Raw genomic sequence first — 22,570 nt, forward strand, 5'->3', positions numbered from 1 at the left:
AGTATACTGCAGTTATTATTGTTAACTAAAATGAAAACTATTAAAAACATTTTTGTTATTTGAAATAAAATAAAATATAAATATTAGATGAAAAATGTAACAAATTAAAATAAAAACTGAAAATATAAAAATAAAAGCTAATTCAAAATATTAATAAAAACTGTAATTGTATATAAATAATACTAAAATAACACTGTGTATATAAATAATAAATCCTGAACCTCGTCGTTGGTCCATCGGTCGTATTTTTTAAACTCCATTGTTGATTCAAATAGCGAACAACTCTTACTGCATGCACCGCAACAGACTTTTAAAAATGGTGGTTGAAATAAAATGCAGCGTGGAGTCAACCAATCAAAATGCTTTGTGAATTCAACCAATCAGCATGTTCAGCACCCAAGTCCCACCCCCGAAAGTTCTGGAACTTTGAAAAAGTACTACCTCGTGAGCAGGGACTTTCTGAGGGGGAAATTTTTAACCGGAATTTCATTTAGACCCTGGTTCCTGTGGTCAAAACACACCAAGTACCACCCTAGTTCCTGGGGAAAGTTCCTGCGGTGGAAACGGGGCTAAAGTAAGAGTACATACTTTTAGGGCATAGTAAAAGTAGATGAACTGGGGCGCAGCAATTATAATCTTTCATCAAAATATAATAACTTGCTCCGCCTCCGAAACGACTCTCCATTCAGATGATGTCATGAATCCTTTATTTTTTCAACTCCTCCTCTCCAGCTACATGACTCGCACACTTTTTACGATCCAATCAATTCCTGATTGACAAAAGTCTCACCTTTTCTCACTGTATATCCTCTTTTACTTGCAAATACAGATTACGTAATGGGTTTTAAGTTGACTTCAAACTGATTTTATTTCTCCTTTAGATCTCATTTTCTCGCTCTTCCTGTTCCTTTCCTACCACATGCGGCTAAAGTAATCTGCATCCTACTGCTGGGCAAGATTGAGGTATACACGCACAACACAGCACTCTCATTTGGCCTCATATACTGAAGATCTTGCCATGAAGCTTATGACAATACTGGTCACGCTCTAATGTGGTTGCATGATACATATGTGTCTGTGCAAACATGTGCATTGCATCTCCCCTCTATTTGCACATGACCTTCACACTCCATCTGTTGCCAAGTCTGTAAGGTGCCAGCTCATACGTTCTTCCAAAGAAACCTGTGCCATTGGGCTCTTAGCAGGTGCCAGCGCATGATATCTCACGCTAATCCTTGAGCGTACACATTCCAAGTCATCTAGAGACAATTGAGAAGAACTGACCACTTTCAGAACAGAAACTTTAGATGTCACTGTCAAGAACTTTAGGGTTTTATCTAATTAAACGCAGTGTTGGGGAAAGTTACTTGTAATGCATTACAATATTGCGTTACTCCCTAAAAAAGTAACTAATTACGTTACTTAGTTACTTTTTATGGAAAGTAATGAGTTACATTACTTTTACCTTACTTTTTCTCATCTGGGCTGGGCTGTTTGTTTGTTAGTTTTTAAAACAACAAAAAAGTTTTTTATTTTTGGCAAATGTAAAGGCCCTTTCACACCAAAAGTGAAATGAATAAGTCTCATGCTGAAGGAAATGCAAATCTACGCCTGTACAGTAGAGGGCGCAGCTCAAACAAACAAACCTTTTAGCTGCTGCCATTCTGGAATACAGAAGAATACGACGCAGGAGAGAAAGTAAATGAGTAAATGCCTGCTTGCATTTTGTCTAGAACTAGTGTAGAATAACCATCATGTTCAGACAGCGCACACAATGCCTCTGCACTTACTCCCGATTTCTCACAATATGGGGACAGGAGAGCAGTCAGTCAATAGATAGGGAAAAAAAAGTAACTTGCGTTACTTATTTGAAAAAGTAACTTAGATATTTCATTGTAAATTTAAAAGTAATGCATTACTTTACTAGTTATTTGAAAAAAGTAATCTGATTACATAACTCACATTACTTGTAATGCGTTACCCCCAGCACTGTTGCTGGTACATTAAGGCAGCGTGATCTAGCATATCATTAAACATATTAATTCATGAACATGTCCAGCATCTTCCAAGGTCAAAGACGGCAACTAAACGTCCAACATCCTGATGCAGGACAAGTCAGTTTTTCATAGTAACGTTTTTTGCTACTCCAGATTGGTTTCTTAGGGTTTATTAGGTTTTCTAATTCTCTCTAGCATACAAAAACTCAATAAACTCAACAATTTCATAAGGTTCAGTCAGTCCGGATTCTGTTTCTTTCTTACCATAATGGTGCTGTATACAGCTACACTCAGTGGAATTCAGAGCATGGCTATTAAACTCATCTCTGACAGTCCGTGCAACACAGTCCAGGTTTGGGTCGAGTCCGTAACCCCCCCACATACACACTCTTAGCTATCAGAAAGAACATCTTACCTTCTTGGAGAAATTCTTAAGTGGTGATTTAACACAGTTTCCCATAGTAAAGTCCCTTCTGCTAATTTTGCGCGCTTGAGAGTCAATGCGGCCGCATGCGCGCATATGCATGCATCCACATGTCTCCATGCATGGATTACAGATGGTGAGATGAGGTCTGCAGGCTTATCTTCTAGGAAAGATGGATTTTAGGGGATGTAGATGATCCAGGGGTGGCGATGCAGGATGTCAAGGTGACAGGAAGGGAGGAGAGAAGAAGTGGATGGAGGGATCAGAAAAAGGAGACATGTGTCTCAGTGTGAAGGGCTGCTCAGAAGAGAAAAGCCAAGATTGCTTGTTCACTTGCTTGCACTCTCTCTCTCTCCCTTTCACCCTCCCTTCGTTTCCCCCACTCTCTCTTTTCCACTCATTTCCCTCCCTCTTTCTCTCTCTCCCTCACTCTCAGCTGCTCAGTTTTAAAACCGTCCATCCAAACAAGGCGAAAACAGACAAAGAGGCTCGCACGGACAAGCGTATCACCTTCCCCCAAGCAAGATGCTGAAGACACTAATCCAAAAACACTCGCGAGCGTGCGTGTACGAACACAGTCGATTACACACATACGGATGTTGGGCTACAGATCTAAAAATACACACACTTGTAGTCGTGCCGCCCAGCTACGAGGGGCAGTGTTCAGATCAAAGACTGGACGTCAAAACACAAAAGCCGCATGTGAAAAGGTGAGGTTGTGACGCACCAGGCACGGATGCGCCAAGGCTGCCAAATCGCAGAGCACCGGCCGAAGGCCACGGTGGGTTATTAGGGGAGAACAGGAAGCCCTTCCCAGAATTCACCTGCTGAGTTGGCACTCGCCCACTGAACCCAATGGTTTCCTGTTTAGGCCACTCTCACCTCACCATTTTTCTTTCTACATTTCTCTGTGTTCATAGGAAACAAGAAAAATTACAAAATAAGACCTTTAACCTTAAATGATGCTCCTAGACAGCAGTGATTTTAAAGGGATAGTTCACCCAAAAATGAAAATTTTGTCATCATTTACTCACCCTCATGTTGTTCCAAACCTGTTTGAGCTTCTTTCTTCTGTTGAACACAAAAGAAGATAAAGTCTGCAGTCCATGTACTGGTGGTAAATTATTAAATATTATGTATATATAAAAATTATATATTATTATATTTTTGTTTTGTATTCAACCACTAGAAATGTAGATTGATATCTAATATTGGCCAATATACTGATTATCGGCTTTAAATTCAAGTAATTATCAGTTATCTGTATCGCCCAAAGTGTGCATACCTTATCAAAAATGATAGAGATGTTTATTTGGACATGTTGCATGCATTGTTTTAGCATTTGGGTCCTAAAGTAATTATGCAAATCAAGTGATGACAGCGTAAACACACCCACCATTGCAACACATGCATCTGATTTATCTGTACATGTGCCTTTTTATAACGCTCTTCTCAGCAGTGTCTTTTGGTCTGACATGTATGATTGGCTTAAAATTTCAATTAATCTGGAATCTGAGTTTATTATAAATGACAACCTTTGGTATAATAATTGAAGATGTACACATTCAGTTTTTATAGAATAATATTTTTATTTTAGGGAAATTTATAAATGTAAGAGCATCAAAGCAAAGCCATTGATTTCTGTTTTTTCAAAAATAATTTTGGAATTTTGGAAATTAAAGTTTTTAGAAGACCCCAATAAATAAGATGATGCTTTTGTAAATTATTTTAATTTTATTTTTGTGTAGTTGTGCTGTTTTTGGATTGCCTTATTGTAATTGGCCGCATCCGAAAAAATGGCATACTATATTGTTGGTGAAAAACAGTATGTGACAAAAGAAGTATGTCCGAATTTACAGTACTCATCAGAAAAAAGGGGGGGCAAAAAGTACCCGGATGACATACTACGTCCGGCGAGTTTCTGAAGAGTGCATACGACGGACACTTTAATATCCCATAAGGCCACGGGAAAGGATTTGTGAATGGCAGCGAATCGACGTAACTGACGCTGGTAGGTCACATGACAATGACAACATGGCGGAATTTGTTATGTCTGGATTACATTCATACTACACACATTCATAGTATATAGAACATACTGTTTTTTAACGTTTGCAAAATAATAACTTATTCAAAATAAGAACCTATGTGATTTTGGATGCAGCCATCAGGTTTTAAGAATGCTCCTCTTCATCAGGTGATCATTATTTGATGAATCACTGCTGCTGTGATCACTACTGCCCCCTTTCTGCAGGCTGTAATCAGTGTTGCCAAGTCCACGGTTTTACCGCAAAATCTGGCTACTTTAACACTGTTGCCACGGGTTGTTTTTCATGTCCGTGAGTTGAAGCGACCCCAAATAACATGATATTTAGCCCCTGGAATGAGAAATTTACCAGGGAAATCCCGCTAAAAAACATATGTAATGTATTTTACCCCCCAGAACACAATTTTTATTGGGCAACCACCCTTAAAACGCTAGTTTTGAGTAGCAATTGGGTGGGTTTTGTTGTGAAAACCTGGCAACCCTGGCTGTAATATTGCAACAATAGAATTGCTCGAGATGAACTACACTAGCCTTCAACCAGCAGATCTCGCCAGCAAGGAGTACAGAGACGGCCATGAGTTCGGACACTTTGTGGTTTCTGTAGTGTGCTGAACCAACGTCATTCATGGCAGACCACGTGGTTTTTGTGTTGATTGTAGCTGAAGAAGTGGATGCCATGTTTTGAATATCAGATATTCAATATCAAGATTGGTTAAATACAGGAACTTAGAAAAACACGCAACACACGTCATCCTTGTCATCACAGAATCTGACCAATGAGAATAAAGTGGCTTTCGCAGCTGATTTTGAGCAACTGAGGCCTGACCTAGGTGGCTGGTCTCGTTTTGTCAGACAAATTTTCTAACCAGAATGCACTGCTTTTGTCAGGTGGCAGCCGATCGTTGCGGTGCCGCATGAAGTCAAACAAGCCTATTAATTGAGTCTTGCAACACTGATTTTTGTAAATAAGGTACCTAATGTTTGCTTTTGAAATAACTCATTTTTATACTATGCAGTAATTTTTTAGATGAATTTTGCATATGTTTAAACTATATGGTCAATGGTTAGTGAATAAGACGCAAGTGAAATGTTTAGCGAATGTTTAGTAAAAGTGTAAAATACTGTAGCGCACAGAATCTTTATAATTGTTTTTGAAATTGCTATTTTATTTTGCACCTGCAGTTCTACGGTTAGGCAGGAAGTTAATGAAGCAGTTGGAGAGTTAGTGAGTCTGATGCGCTTGTGTTGCAGTTGTTCTGCGTACCGATTAAAAAGTTCAGAACGAAGCCTCCCTTGTCTGTCGTTCTTCAAACATTACAATACATTTCTCAATTAATTTCTCTTAGGGAACTTGATGAGAAACATCAGCTCAATAAGAACTCCTGAGCTACGAAAAATCGACCGCTGAAGACATAAATTTCCCCCTGGATCCATCAATATCTCTGTTGTAAGCACAATTAACTTTCCTGATTAATTCTCAGCTGATCTATTTGGTTTACTCATGTATGGCTTATCTCTTGCGCTCTTTCTCTCTCTGTTAGTGAGGATGATTCATCTAGTTGAAGCCAGCCTCTTCACCGGAGGCTCATTGTGAACTTCAGAACACATCAGAAATCAGAGCCAGGCACCGTCCACTCTCATAACGTCAACTCAGCAAGAGAACACGCACCAGCAGCGCAGAAACACACTGGCGCACGTGCAGACACATTTGCACATATCCATACATGCTCAGACCGGCTCTTGAACTGTCGTAATCGTATAACTGTGCGTGCATGTATGCATAAATCATCCGTACATGGTGATTTAAGCCATCTTTCCAATACTGTAAAGCTTATAAGAGTATGTCAAGGTTAAATAAACATATGATTTAGTGCTCTGGGTTCGTCACAACCTGTTTAGCTGGTGTTACTGTACGCTATGTGCACAGTGTGGCAATCTGACTGATATAATCAACTTGGCCTTTTCAGAAAACATTCAGCCCTAAATTTTGTGATTTAAACTGAATAAAAACACCACAAGGAGTATTAAGGTTTGAATGATGCATTCCATCAATGCAGTTAACTTGACCTTATTGTAACGTAGTCAATGCAGGGAAGAGAAGAGGCTGGATCCATATGCAAGCAGAAATCTAACGAAAAAAGAGATAATCCAAACATGAACAAGATATCCAGAAACAAAGGGGAAAAACACACTACATCCTCATAAAGACAACAACTGACAAAACTGACTGAAAGACACACAGCTTATATGGACCGGGTTAACAAGATAATGATGTACAGGTGGATGTAATCACAATACTGAGTCCAGGCAAAGGTTTATGGGAAATGTAGTTTATGGTGCAATGGTAAAGGACTTGGGAGGAGTGCCCTCTGGTGGAGATTAAGGGCTTAGGGATTAAGAGATTAGTTTTTATTTCCAGTTATTATTAATTTTAACGCTACTTAAACTTAAATTTTTGTTTAGTTTGTTTTCATCTAATATCTATAATTTATTTTATTTCAGCTTTCTTTCAATTAACAAAAATGTTTTTAATAGTTTTAGTTAATGATATCTACGTTCCAATGTGATGAATAAATTTGAAATAATATCAACCATGACGTTTAACATCTCGTATATAATTATTTATTTGATCGGACGGTCGAGATTTAAGAAATTTCACACAAAGCTCATCTAAAACTATAGTAGTATCCATTTCCAAGATCAAGGTCAAGGGACAACAATGTAACATACTATTATTTGTATTGCATAGGCATACTGTTTTACATAATATTAAAAAAAAAAAAAAAAAAAAGCACACAATACATACTGTGTGTGCAGTATGCTAGTATTTTAGTCCATACATAGCTGTAAAATGATTGACAGGAAGAAACCCAGCAAACAAAATTATGTTCTAAGAATTGCTAACATTCCCATTGAGTTATTTAAAAGTTATTAAAGGTACAGTTCACCCAAAAATGAAAATTCTGTCATTAATTACTCACCCTCATGTCGTTCCAAACCCGTAAGATGAAATCTGAGAGCTTTCTGTCCCTCCATTGACAGCCTAGCAAATGACACTTTGCCGCTTCAAATGAATCCATATGAATCGAGCGGTTTAGTCCAAAGAGACTTGATCGCTTTATATGATGAACAGATTGAATTTAGTCTTTTATTCACATATAAACATTGATCAGCCAACATAAAAAGCAGCTCAACCGAACTTGCTTGACATGTTAAAGCTCAAACGTGATGCGTAACACACGAGAATGAACCTCACTGGTTCTCGCATGCGTCAAGCAAACATGCTTGAGCTTCCGTTTACCACAACTGATGTGTGAGTTGATGAATGTTTATATGTGAATAAAAGCCTAAATTAAATCTATTCATCATATAAAGTGATCGAGTCTTTTCAGAAAATTTGGATTAAACCACCTAATTAATATGGATTAGTTTTATGATCTCTTTATGAACTTTTTAAAGTGTCAAAATGGTAGTTGTGTAGACTATGGAGGGACAGAAAGCTCTCAGATTTCATCAAAAAGATCTTCATTTGTGTTCCGAAGATAAAAGTCTTACGGGTTTGGAACGACATGAAGGTGAGTAAATGATGACAGAATTTTCATTTTTGGGTGAATGAATATTCATATTCCCTTTAATGAATATTCTCTGAATGTTCAAAATTTTAAAATGTTTTTTTCTTGGTTATACAAATGTTAAGGGAATATTCCATTTTGTAAACATTATGGGATTGTTACTTTTGAATGTTCTCTAAACATTCTGAAACAAGTAGTAACATTTAAAAATGTTATATGAATGATAATTGGCTAATGCACTTTATTTTGATTCAGAAAATACTGTTTGGTGTCTTATATACACATTTCACTAATATATACGGCAAAAAAAAAAAAAATATATATATATATATATTTTTTTTTTTTTTTTTACTCTACTAGTATTTTGATCTTGTTCTCCCAGTACAAATGTAATAAATCAAGACCAAAATATTAGTTTTCTTACCCCATTGGCAGATATATATTGTTTTAAGCAAAAACTCGCTTTTTCAAAGAAAATAAACTGTGTCTTATAATATCTTCTGCTTCTCAAGTAAATGTATCTTGATATAAGACAGTTTACATATTTGTACTGGAAAGTTAATTAAACGTTGTTTTGCAGTGCATTGTTTAGAATATATTGCAATGCTGTCAACTTTTTATGATTAATAACTTGTGTTTGTGTTTTTCCTCATTTGTTGCTTCGGATAAAAGTGTCTTCTCAATGAATGAATGTTAAATGTACTATGCAACATACACTCTTTCCTTTTTTCATTTAGCAGATCAGTAAGAGAAACAACCCCCCCATGACCTTGGTGTTGCTGGCGTCACGCTCTTGCATTTGAGCTCCAGGAACTCGAGCATTTGAGCCGCACACGCACAAAACGGATCATTCTGACAGCAATGTTAATAAGACTTCTTCATTTTAACGAAGATGTGAGGTCATGGATAATCCTGTTGGACACGGCGATGGGCTGCCAGAGAGACAGGAAGATGAGCAGAGAGGTTCATGTTCATCTCTAGCTTGCTGCTTCATCTTACACAATCACACATACAGTTTGAGATCAAAGATCAAAGAAACAACTCTGATCTTGGGAATATTTACAAGAAAAGATAAATGTAAAAAATATATCATAAAAACCTTTTCTGAAAGAAATGTGAGCGCTGACCTGCTGGGAAGTATTGAATAGGTTATTGGCTTTAATACACATTTCATGTTGGTTTCTTAAAAGGGAGCCGGATTTATGTGCAGAATTAGACATTTCTCTTGAAATATTAATTCACCTTCTTTTAAGAGCATCAAAAATGTAGCAGCTCTTCGGAAGTGTTGTTCTTTTCCCCATCCGAACGCTTCATTAGCTCTGGTTTCACTGGTTTCGACCCTTCGCACTCACCTGCCATACCTCAGTGTCAAGTGCTCGCCTCGGGTTACCCGCAACGTGTCGGGTGGCGCTATGTTTTGTTGCTATGAGGACTTGTGTTAAAACAAATAGATGTTCTTAGTAAATGTTTTATAAAAGTGCCTGAATGTACGTTCCCAGACCATAGGAAAGTAAAATCCCAAATGGGATCTTTTTAATATTGCAAGAATTTCACATAGTGAGCAATGAGACTAAATAGAGAGCAAATGGAGACTTTTTGGGTCTGTCAGTGTTGGGGGTAACGCATTACAAGTAACGCGAGTTATGTAATCAGATTACTTTTTAAAGTAACTATTAAATTTACAACTAAATATCTGAGTTACTTGAGTAACGCAAGTTACTTTGTTTTCCAATTTATTGACTGATTATTGACTTCTCATTTATTCCCATTTATTGAACCCATATTGAGAGAAAACAAAAGTAAGTGCAAGGGCGTTGATGGTTATTCTAGACTAGTTCTACACTAAATGTGAGCATACATTTACTCATTTACTTCTCCTGTGTCCTATTCTTCTGTATTCCAGAATGGCAGCAGCTGAAAGGCTTGTTTGAGTTGCGCCCTCTACTGTACAGGCGTGAATTTGCATTTCTTTCAGCCTGAGGCTTATTCATCTCACTTTTGGTGTAAAAGGCCTTTACAATTGCCAAAAATTGTAAAGGCCTTTTTTGTTGTTATAAAACAAACTTTTTTGTTGTTATAAAACAAACAAACAAACAAACAGCCCAGCCCGGATGAGAAAAAGTAACACAAAAGTAATGTAAGGCATTACTTTCCATATAAAGTAACGCAATTAGTTACTTTTTAGGGAGTAACTTTTAAAGGTAACTTTCTCCAACACTGGTCCTTCCAAACTCATAGATCACAAGTTTAGCAAAATGTCTCTGCTCTTTTCCAAACAATGACAGTGAATAGGAACAAAGAGTATGACAAAAGCATCATAAAATGCAAATGTTTTTTGCCAATGAGGTTTGGTGTCAAATGACAACACACTTGAGAATCAAAGACATGTGATGTCAAACCTGTATATTCTGACAATTGTGAATCTTGTCTCTTTTGGGGTGAATATCACAAAATGTGTCAAGAAAATCAAAATCAAAACAAAAAAATAAATAAAATAAAATAAAGCTGTACCTATAGACCATTTGCGTGTTTGCAAACAGCGATGATGTTTTTTGTGGGCGGAGTCTACCAGGTGGAGTAACAGTTCTGTATTAACAGTCTATTTAAAAGAAAAAAGGTCATTTATATCTCACAATTATGACTACATAACTATTTTTTTTACGCAATACTGAGTTTATAGCTCACAATTCTGAAAACAAAAATTGGAATTGTGAGATATATTTTTTCTCAGAATTGTACATTTATATCCCCCATTTCTGACTTTTTTTTCCTCAGAATTGTGACATGAACTGCGTGTTATAAAGTCCGAAATGGGAGGTATAAACTTGCAATTGCGAGAAAAAGTCAGAATTGCAAGATAAAAATATTACAGGTTTAAATGTTATGTATGTAAAATGTTATAGGTTTAAATATTAATTCATGCTGTAAATGTAGGGATAATACATTATGCCCATGCATATGTGAATATTACTGTATGCTGATCTATTGCTTACATCAAATTCATGCTTTAATATTATTGCAGGTTTCATCAGTCCAATCGGTCCATTTAATGACTTACAATCATAAATGTGTTACGCTTTAAAGCGCGTCTTCAACAATATTCTAAAAAATAAAGACCATCCTTTTTTTGCATTCGGATTCTGACATCCAAAAGCACAAGAAGACTTATTTTTTCCCTTATTCCGTGGATCTTGCATATTTTGTTCCACTGGTTATTGCTGTTTTTCTGCCACCACAATGCGTGCACAGCTGCAATGACGTAACTATGAAATCTACTGCCAAACTGGCTATAGGACAATTACGATTTTGTGGCATTTATATATATATATATATATATATATATATATATATATATATAAATTTTATATATTTAATTATTTTTATATTGATGTTTTTCTGTCATAATTTTATAAAACAGGTATTACTATTTAAGTTGATCTTGTCTTTTGTTTTCTTTCTTTGTAATATTGTCCTAAAACTCATAAATAAAGCTTAAAAAAAAAAAAAATTATAAAACATAATATTTTAAATAATTTTATGATTTAATTGTTTCCCTAATTTTCGTGTGAAATGTGACCTGAACATTGTGAGGATCACCTTTTTATTTAAAAAAAAAAAAAAAAGTCAATGAAAGATCTCTAAGCAATAACATGTTCCTCAGGGATGTGCCGAGGAAGGAATTTCAAGGTCTATTCTCTCTCTTTCAACTACACATACTGAGAAAGGCTTAGAAATTCTGCATTTCCTCCCCTGCAATCCATGGGCGAATAAAAAACACACACATTTGCTTCTATAAATAGCACAGACTTTTGAGATTGTATGGAAGACAGAAATGACGTGGAATTTACGACACAGCTTGTATCCCTTATTCACATATCCTCTTTTCTCTCATCTGTTTAAGCCTGATTCTTTCAACTATCCCTCCGTTTGCCTTCCGCCCTCCCTGTTGTTCTGTATCTCTCCCCCCCTCAGACCCTTGCAAGGTCGGTGTGACCCAAGTGGGATGGAGAGGGAGGGCGGGGTTCAACTGAATGCTCCGGAAAAAGCCCAAAGAATGAGTGCAAATGGAGCTAAGCGAGTGAGAGGCAGAGCTAAAGTGGTTCTGCATCACCTGCCTCCGTACACTGAGTGTTGTGTCTTTCTTACATAACACATAATGGTCTCTTATGCTTCCCCTTTTTCTTCCTCCTTGCACCTTCATATCCTCATCTCCTGTATCCCTCCATCCTAGTTTGGATCCAGCAGGGAGGAAGGATGCGAGCGACTTGACAAAGAGTGACAGAAAGTCGTTTTGTCAGAAGAAATAGCGCCGTATCTCTGACTCCAGCCAGAGAGCCTGAGACGGGCAGCCCCTGCTGGCAGAGCAAGGGCATCGATCTGAAATCTGACTGTGAAAACAATGATGCAAAAAATTGTGCTTTTGATGTACGCAGCATGTCTCTAAAAGCGGGTTAGTGGCATAATTCGTTGTTAGTGAACGCAAGTCTGGTCAAGTGATGCCAGCATTAGGATATTAATCTCTTCTGCCTTGAGAGAGAGAGAGAAAGAGGAAGATTGTGAGCAGAAGCACAAGACTTCTGCGACACACAGCGGCTAAAAAGAACCTGACAAGGAAGCTCAGGTTAATAAATGCTGTAAAAATATATTGCTCAGAGTTAATAATGCATTAACTAATGTTAACAAATGAGATCATATTGTAAAGTGTTACCCATTAAGTATGTATGCCATATCAATCAGCAACAATAAACCTTCTTATACAATTTTATCCACAAGAGTATAATATTACAATTCATTAGATTATATTATGGAAATTTTTGTAGGTCCTATTTACAGTAACATATGGTAAAATTAAGGTTAAGTTTGTTCCCATTTATACCATTTTCAAGAACATAAATCTACACTCTAAAAAATACTGTGTTAAAAACAACCCAAGTTGGGTTGAAAATGGACAAACCCAGCGACTGGGTTGTTTTGACCCAGTGGTTGGGTTAAATGTTTGCCCAACCTGCTGGGTAGTTTTATTTAACTCAATTATTGTATTACTGTATTGCTTGCTTAAAATGAACCCAAAGTATGTTGGAAATTAACATTTATTAATATGTTTAATAAATGAACATTTATTAATAAGTTTAATGAATAATAATTAAACTATAAACATTTATCAAATTGCTTATTAATAAATGTTCACCTTTTGATTGTTATTGTTGCCTCTAGTAATTATGTGTCTGATTTTTAATTTCCAACCTATGATTTTGGGATCATTTTAAGGGAGCCATAGTTGGGTTAAATAAAATAATAATAATAATAATAATAATAATAATAATAGTTGGGTTAAATAAAACTGCCCAGCAGGTTGGGCAAACATTTAACCCAACCGCTGAGTTAAAACAACCCAATCGCTGGGTTTGTCCATTTTCAACCCAACTTGGGTTGTTTTTAACCCAGCATTTTTAGTGTACAATTCATTAAGTTATATCAAGGAAATCTGTGACAAAATTGATTTTAAAAAATGTAATCTGATCTGCTAAAAGTCAACAATAGTAAAGGTGAAGTACACTTTCACTTATATTATACGTTTAATCATGTTTAAATAATGTTAAAGTTTTTTTTTTTTTTTTTGCATTTTCTGGTTCACCCCACTTAATTTTATAATAAAGGTAAATTATGCCATTTTCTGACACATTTTCAACCCAAACAAAAACACCCTCCCTTTATTGCCCCGCCACCGAAATGCACAAACACGCAATGCAAGGGTGGATGTCTTCTTTATCATAGTTGAAGCTCAGCAAAATAATGCTTTGTGAATAAATAAAGTGAAGATGACCAACGAAGGACAAGGAAGCACAATAAATGAACATACAGTACACAGGAGTACATACAAGAAAGTTTGTTGTTAGTCGGCAACAGCACACCAGCTCCAGACCAACAATGACACTCAAAACCAATCACGTATGGGGCAGTAACAACACAACCTCAGCATCCATTTTCAGGCCTTCCCGCTTAAGTCTCTCCAGCACTGGAAAGCTTTTATTATATTAATAATAATATTAATAATATTAATCTTAACCCTTCTTTTTTTTTTCAGTGATATTTTCACCAGTCTTTTTTCAAATCTCCCTTTTCACGCCCCCTACCGCCGATTGGCTACTCAGTTCGATGAATTTTCAACAGCGTTTTCCAAAAATTGCTTACTGCACCTTTAATCAATATTTTCTATACATTTCTTCCATCTTTTGAGTTGAAGTAACTTTTATGTGTTTAGCGTACTTATTCTTTAGTATATTGTAGTATCGTAGTGAAAAGGTCCAGTGAAACTGACCATTTCTCGTTGAAATTTAGTGGGTGAAATCCAGTCATTCCGACAGGTATCCACGCAATCTTGAGTTTCACTTGAAGCCCAAAAAGTTCCCTAAGCAAATTTCATTCATGTTTAAGTTGAGCACGTGAATTTGCTGGATTGAACAACAGAAAACTGCTTGGTTTGAAAATGACTTCTTTATGAGCTGTGCTTCATACATCTCTATGCTATTAACAATTAACATTTTTTTTCTTTTTGCAGGCAAAATATCACTGAATTTTCACTAATGTGACTGCACCTTAACTCTGTAAATAATTCTGACTGCTCATATTGCAAAGCATTTTGGGTAGGTGCTATATGTTCTCACCTTCTTACAGAAGTTTAGTACGTTTAATGGGGTGCTTTTGTAAAGTCTGCATTAAACACAAGTTGCGATAGTCTTTTCTTCCTTTTTGTGATGTATATAAGTGAAATGGCTTCTCGAACAAGAAATAATGTTGAACAGGACTTGATTTTGCCCACTGGGAATTGATTGAATGGTTGTGGTTTGATATTGCTGTGATGTCATGTGAGTGACAGGTTGCCCCGCCCTCACACCAATACGTTCTTTATGTAGCTAAATTAAACTTTAAGTAGCCTTCTTTTAACACACTGCTTGCATATTTAAAATACTGGTTGATTTTATAGTTAAAATCACACTTACCAATCAGTTAAACACTGATGATCATTTTAAAACTAATGTGCAAACAGATGTGACTCCATATTCTGTGATATACATTAGATCAGTCTTGGCAGGGTGATGAGCTACGCTCGATTCCTCTCTTCTTTTTCACGGTTTCAAACCCCACGTGTCAGGTAGCTAATGGATTTGAATTTTTTCACTCCAGCACAAAAGACAGCTTTCCCCTCTCCTCTCTAATCAGGTCTTGAGCTGCTATATTTAGCGCCTGCTGGCGGAGAATGATTTCTGTAGGGATTGTATGCAGGCCTTGATGTTACATAAGGAAATATGAAACACAGCATTTGAGGAATATCAATCCACTACGAGGAAAAAAATAGACACGGCGGCGCTATAAATACAGCAGCGTTTCCGTTCACATTAGGATGCAAGGCTTTTCTGAATACGAGCTGAGATCATGTGTGCGCGAACATATTGTACGACATCGCAATCGTGTGTCACGTCAGTCATGGCTGAATATTCTCTTAAGAAATGTGCATGCTTTTTTAACTTTTGCACAGGTCTTACACTGAAGAGTTGTGACAAAATGACTGTGTGACATTTTCAAGCCAAAGACTAATGATGTCTGGGAGGCACTTGAAACCAAGCAAAAGTGTCAAAACTAGGACCCACTCAGCCTGGTTCCTGGCAATACTGAATCTTGAGTTTCTGACAGAAAAGACCGATTCTTGGTGTTAGAATAGGCTTCTTGTGACATCATCAGATGTGTGGCTACCAAAATAGGCTTTGTGGTAATCTGATTTCCTTTATTACATTTATAGTGATTGATCAAACACATATTCAAGTTCAAAATTGTGCTGATTATAATGACACACAGCTGAATGCTCTTTTCAGATAAGTCCCCTTATCTTCACATAAAAAAATTAAACAATTTCACTTTCATTTAAAATGTATTTCAGTGTTTTGTTTCATTTCAGCACAGATACAGATTGATGAAGGGTTTCTGTTTTAGCTTGGGCTATACATTTTAAAAATATTCTCACAAATATAGTGAAACATGTCAAAAATCGACATTTGAAGTGCTCCCCACTGATTGAAACGCTCATAAACGGGCCACATCATGTTTTCATCATTATCCTAAGCTGCGTTTCCACCGAAATTACCTGGAACAATTTGTCCCAGGAAGTTTTTTCCCCCAGACCTGTTGCTGTCTGCATTTCCATCGTGGTCTAAAGTACCGTGAAGATTAGGTAAATTAGTCCGGTGATGTAGGAAAGCCTGATCCTCAAGGTTGGTTCATTGGTCGTATTTTTAAACTCCATTGTTGATTCGAATAGCAAACAACTCTTACTGCACGCACCGCTACAGACTTTTAAAAATCGGCATGTTCAGCTCCCAAATCCCACCTCTGAATGTTCCTGAACTTTGAAAAAGTACTACCTCATGAGTAGGGACTTTCTGAGGGGGAAATTTTTACCCAGAATTTCATTTAGACCCTGCGGTCGAAACACACCGTGTACCACCCAAAAATCCCTAGTTCCTGGGGAAAGCTCCTGCAGTGAAAACGTGACTTTAAGGGGTAAAATTCTGTCATTAATTACTCACCCTCATGTCGTTCCACACCCGTAAGACTTTCGTTCATCTTCGGAACACAAATGAAGATCTATATATTTGAGTAAAAGCCTAAATTAAATCTGTACGTCATATAAAGCAATCGAGTCTCGAGTCTAAAGTTTCAGTTGTGAAGGCAGTCTATGGAGGGACAGAAAGCTCTCAGATTTCATCAAAAAGATCTTCATTTGTGTTCCAAAGATGAACGAAAGTCTTACAGGTTATATGAAGGTGAATAATTAATGACAGAATTTTCATTTTTGGGTGAACTATCCCTATAAAATGAAAACAATTGCATCCTCACTAATATATAAGGTCTGTTAGTGTGTGAGTATTTAATTTTAATTTTATTTTGAAGGCAGAAATGTCCCCTAAATGTCAGACAAAATCACACTTTGGGAATGTCCTTAAAGCTAAAAATGATAAAAATGAGTCATAATTTAAGTAAAAATAATGTTTCAGCCAGAACAAGGTCTTTGAAACATTGCTATTTAAAAAAATTTGCAAGCTACAACTTTTTCTTTTCTTTCTATTATTTTGCCCTTCATATGGAGCCTCTAAGGGGACATGGTGATGGAAAAAAAAAATTAAATGAAGGGAGAAGTATCTTTCAATGCTTTTGCATTCTCTCGCAAAATTATCGCGTTCTCCCAGCGACTTTGCATTCTCTCGCAAAACATATCTGTTCCCCTGAGAAATTTGCAAAAGCATGTCCCTTTAGGGGCTCTATAACTTCACACTTGTCCTGTGACCACCCAGATGTGCGAAAGGTGTTCATTTGTTTGTTTGTATTTCTAAAAATGCTAAAAGTTATCTTTCCGGGTGTAGGGTTAGTTATAGTTTAAGTTCATATAAAATGAATTTAAGTCTCTGGCATGTCCTCATTTAGATAGCTAGACAAATGTGCGCCTTTCTGTGTCTGTGACCTATTGAAGCTTTAACCTGAATTTGGAGGAGTTATTTCTGTGGCACATTAAAAGGATGGTTAGTTATTGTCCTTCAGAGATATAGAGCAGTAGGAGAAAGTGGCATTAAATTACAGTGAGGACGAGAATGATGATCCATGAACATGCCATAGTTGATACACTACACACTCTATGAAAAAGTCCTTAAAAAAGGGCAAATATACTTTGTTAATATGAAGGAATTTTGTGTATTGATTTTTCACAGGGATTTTACTCATATTTTGAATCATGCATTTGATTGTGTTGTGTTTTCAGGTTAAAGGAAATGTCCATAAACTTAAAGGATCATGTCCTAGCAGAAAATTACCAGCACATTTTCTGTTTTTTTTTTTTCTTACAGTGCATTGCATGAGAGTGTATATGGAAAAACTCTTAAAAGTGCATTACTGGAAATTTCTGTAGTGCCTCAAAAGATCTCACATAATATCACGTTAAAAGCTGAGTAACCAGAGATTCAAAAATGTTGCTCAGGTTACACCATGTATGTCACTTTCAATCATGCGGTTACAATTTCTACAACAGCTCCACTCGTTTCACTATCTAATATGCATATCATTTATCCATCGGTAATTTAACATTGCTGTGGCTTTAGATGTGACAGTACAGGGTCAAATAAACCACTCTGACCACCATCTGAACTCTGAATTCAAACTGACATCTCTGAGACTTCAGTTTCACTTTAATCTTCAAATCCTCATGCATAATTCAGTTTTATCATCATTATCTGATCATAGAGAGATCATATCCCCAAAAGACACATGCACTCCAGTTACACATTCAAAACATCTTCTATGAGGCACTGTGATGCACAATGAAGATGTCATAACCCATAATTCAGCAGCATTAGGTTATAAGGGAGAACATTCAGTAATGATTGTTATTTAGCTGACACTTTTATCTAAAGTGACTTACAATTTATTACATTTTTTGTTTTGTCTTTGCACTAAATGTCTGAGGGAAAAAAGTGGTTCATACTTTTAAACTGAGTGGATTTCCACTTAATTCTCCACTGACCACCTGTTGAGTTTTGTTTATTTTTACCATTTCAATTTTAATAATAATATTTTCTTTTGACCAAATTTGAGTTAACTTAATATAAACATGTTTGGAATAAAATCTACACCTTTTTTTATGAATGGTATAGCATTCCTAATGAAGAAACTGAGTGAACCCAGCATTCAATGGTTTTATGGTTCAGTCTTATTCAATGTCTTCCCAGCATGCACCGAGGCATAAATAATAATTATGGTTTGACAGTTTGCCAATTTGATTTACACTGTTGTTGTTGTTGTTGATTTTGTCATGTTTAGCAATTCACTGTGATGCTGATTCACAGTTGATTAATTGGTTGTTATCCTTCTGCAATGTGACATACTAAAAATAGCTAAAAACTATTTTAAATGATTATAAATAGTTTTTTATACACCTTTTATAACCTCATATTAATAGATTTTTTTTTGTCACACCACAGGGCCATGTATCTTGAATTAGCACAGAGGCAAAAGGTGATTAAAGATGTATAAACTTTTCTACAATGATATAAATTTTAACCTAAAAATCTTAATGTCCATGGACACTTTATTCATATATGTAGGCTATGGACCACAAGAGATGAAGCACATAATAAAGAACAATTTAAAACCTTGTTACTCATTATGAATTATTCACTTTTTGGATTGAAACTTGCTCAGTTGAATTTAATTAGTTAAGTTGCCATGTTATTGAGGAGATCATATTTAAAAATAAGTCACCTTAGATACAAGAATCAGCTACATGACTTATTTATAATTAGTGATACAGTACAGTAATCACCCTACCTGTCCAAAGACTGATTTGACAATGGGATGGAGGTCTGCATCAAGCGCGCCGCTGTACGCGCTCGCTCTCCCGTGGACGCGCGTGCTGCTGGGCTGAAGCGCTGGAGGTGGACTAGAGGTGAGGCTTTGATTCGAGCCCGTCCGATACCTGTCCTTCGTTTCAAAGAACAGCGCGGCTTCGTCCGAGCGCTTGGAGAGGGACGGAGAAGGGGAGGGCGTCCGGCTGGTGCGGGAATTCCCGTGGAGTTGTACCGGAGGGTCAATGGTGTGGTGGTGCCGTGACGGTTTGCGGTGTTCCAGTCCATCCTCCTGATGATATCCATCCTGGCCTCGGGGATTCTGGATCTTCTCCGCTTTTCGTCCGTGTTTCGGTTGGCAAAGAGGTCTGCGGGCGGTGGCATCGCACTCTTCGGTCCAGCACGAGTCCCCGCCGCCGACTCCCGTGTGTCGGTGACCGTTGCGTTGACTCGCGGGGTCCGCGCGGACTCTCCGGTTCGTTTTGATCAGGGATGTGGTGGATTCGCTTTTTGGAAGCGAGGAGCTCATATTGACACCCACAAACTCGTGAAGTTTTACAGTTCGGTCAGATAGAGCAGCAAAAAGCCTTAATATTCAAACGTGTCGTTGTAATCTCACCGGTGAAAGCAGAGTGAAGGACTTTATAGAGCACGAGAGCATCGCACAGGTCGCTCGCGCAGAGTTTTTCGGTCCCTCGTGACCCCATTGAGCGCGCGCTACCACAAAAATTCAGCAAGTGAATCTCTCTCGCTCTCTCTCTCACAGGATGAAAGTTACGTCAAACTGCCTCGAGAAGCCATTGAAGAATAAAAGGCAGTCAAAATATTAATGACTGTGTGATGTGACTTCTGCGCAGGTGAATTGAATACAGTGACGGGGGGAAAAAACATGACATTGATAATAAATTATGAGAATGTTACATTTGTATTCAACCTCTTTTAATTAGGGGAGACTGGAGCTTTTACATCAGTGAATATTTGAAGCCTTAACTACAAAAATGTTAATGTAATTTCCATCGTTATCGCCCAAGAAAAAAAAAATATAGGTCATTAAACACGCGTCGACCTTGTGTGACAACATGCCCCAGTGGAAGATACATTTTATGGGAAAAGGTCACAATAAGAACTATGGTGTTTTTGCTTAAAAATTAATAATATTAAAAAAACAACAACATAAAATTACATTATAAAACACAAAATACCTAAACATCTGAAAATAAAACTGCTAGATAAAACTATTTGTGCACAATGGGGGAAAAAGACTATTCACAGCTTAAACTGCAAACGTCAGTCATATTCTGGATGTTGACTTTGAGTCATATATTCATGTGTCAAAACATGCCGCTCCTTTGAAATCTTTGTAACTGATGTACCGGGTACAGAACTGCTTATAATGCCCATTTCTGAAGGACAGTGAGTTTTGATGGACATCACAGTCAAACTGAGGTGGCTGTACTCATCTTTACATAAGACCAGTGACATCTTTCAAACTTCTTTCACATTTAATGACTTGTTTCAGATGTAAGACTTTTTGTGTGAGCTACATAATAGATGTGGAGCAGTAGACGAGATGTTTCCTGTTCAAACAGGGCCGTTGTAAAGTCCCATCTGGTTTCTTGCGTTCCTTCAGTCTCGGAGCAGCTGCACAGGGTGTTCAAGCACTTATGTGCATTATGTCACTATATATGGACCCAATTAAAGAAGTAAAAAACTTCTTTCCACTGCGTGTGTAAACTGTGTGAGATGTTGGAAAGTGCCGCTTCTGCCCCACAGAGTCTCCTGGGACTTTGTGTTCACTGACATCTGTGTCTCTGTCTCACTCGCTCCAGGGAAAGATGGCATCTTTCGCTTCATCTCACCATCTCTTGCCCCGCATCACTTCCTCCTTCCTTTTTGATTGACACGACTCCCTTGGTCTCACTGTAATTCTTGGAATACACACTGTGACTTTTGGGTATTCTTACTTTCGCTTGAGTTGTGTTCAACTTTTTATTCAGCAAAAATGATGAATTTTTAGTTTCTCAGAGATACTCCCCTCATACCTCTCTCTCTCTGCAGCAGGGGACACTAAAGCCCCAGGGTTCAATCTGGCCCATTTGCATTCAAGGGAGCAAAAGAGGAAAAAAAAAAACAAGATGTGTTTTTTTTATCTCACACTCCAGTAACCAGAAAAACAGACTTATTTTCATGTGCTACTTTATCACACTTATCAAATGGGCTCAGGTACTTTATATGACAATCAGTGGTGTTTGCAAGAGGCTTTAAACAAATCTTTAAGTATTAAAAAAGTAGCTTTGAACTCATATAGTACCTAGTTTTGCAATATTTTTGCTGTAGATGGACAATACCTCAAGTATTTGTAACAGTTACACTACTGTTTGAAAGTTTGTGATCAGTAAAACTGTTTTTGAAAGAAGTCTCTTATCCAAGGATGCATTTATTTAATCAAAAATACAGGAAAAACAGTGATATAGTCAAATAATATTAGTTTAAAATAACTGTTTTCTATTTTAATATATTTTAAAATGCAATTTATTCCTTATTCCCCTAGTCTTTAGTGTCACATGATCCTTCAGAAATCATTCTATTATGTTGATTTGCTGCTCAAGAAACATTTATTATTATTATCAATGTTGAAACAGCTGTGCTGCTTAATATTTCTGTCAAATGATACAAAAGTGCTACATTATTTTAGGATTCTTTGAGGACTAGAAAGCTCAAATTAACTGCAGTTATTTGAAATAGAAATCTTTTGTAACATTATGCCTTTAGTGTCAGTTTTGATTAATTTATTGCATCTTTGCTGAATAAAAGAAAAAAAAAAATCTTACTGACCCCAAATTTTTGAACGTAGTGTTTCTGAAAATATTTTTGAAACTACCCAATCAATGCAATTGTGCCAAATTTCACACGACAAATCAATTTTATGTCCTTTTTCAGAGGGCTGGGGAGATTTTTTTCGGATCTCTTTAAAGGGATAGTTCACCCAAAAATTAAAATTTCATTTACTCACCCTCATGTTGTTCCAAACCTGTATGAGTTTCTTTTTTCTGCTGAACACAAAAGAAGATATTTTAAAGAATGTCTGTAACCAAACAGTTGATGACCCCATTGACTTCCATAGTATGGAGAAAAAAAAACAA

The 22,570-nt window shown here is 36.8% G+C and overlaps 1 protein-coding gene across 11 annotated transcripts in view; it reads right to left on the minus strand.

Moving 5' to 3' along the window:
• cabp1b (calcium binding protein 1b) overlaps positions 1–21,718 on the minus strand; it is a 39,032-nt gene extending 17,314 nt beyond the window's left edge. Inside the window, exons 1-4 of one of the 11 annotated variants that reach the window (XM_051910467.1) lie at positions 19,411–19,536; positions 6,536–6,596; positions 3,456–3,492; positions 2,413–2,584 (exon numbers count right to left, since the gene is read on the minus strand). In XM_051910467.1, the coding sequence (XP_051766427.1) occupies positions 2,413–2,541 (129 nt within the window). In that variant the 5' untranslated portion in view covers positions 2,542–2,584; positions 3,456–3,492; positions 6,536–6,596; positions 19,411–19,536. Of the gene's footprint in view, positions 1–2,412; positions 3,330–3,455; positions 3,493–6,535; positions 6,597–19,410 lie in introns of all 11 variants that reach the window. The other 10 variants (XM_051910463.1, XM_051910462.1, XM_051910464.1 and 7 more) reach the window with 10 other exon arrangements.
• Positions 21,719–22,570: the final 852 nt, after the last annotated feature.

Source organism: Ctenopharyngodon idella, chromosome 10, assembly GCF_019924925.1.
Source record: "Ctenopharyngodon idella isolate HZGC_01 chromosome 10, HZGC01, whole genome shotgun sequence".
NCBI classification, from domain to species: Eukaryota; Metazoa; Chordata; class Actinopteri; order Cypriniformes; family Xenocyprididae; genus Ctenopharyngodon; species Ctenopharyngodon idella.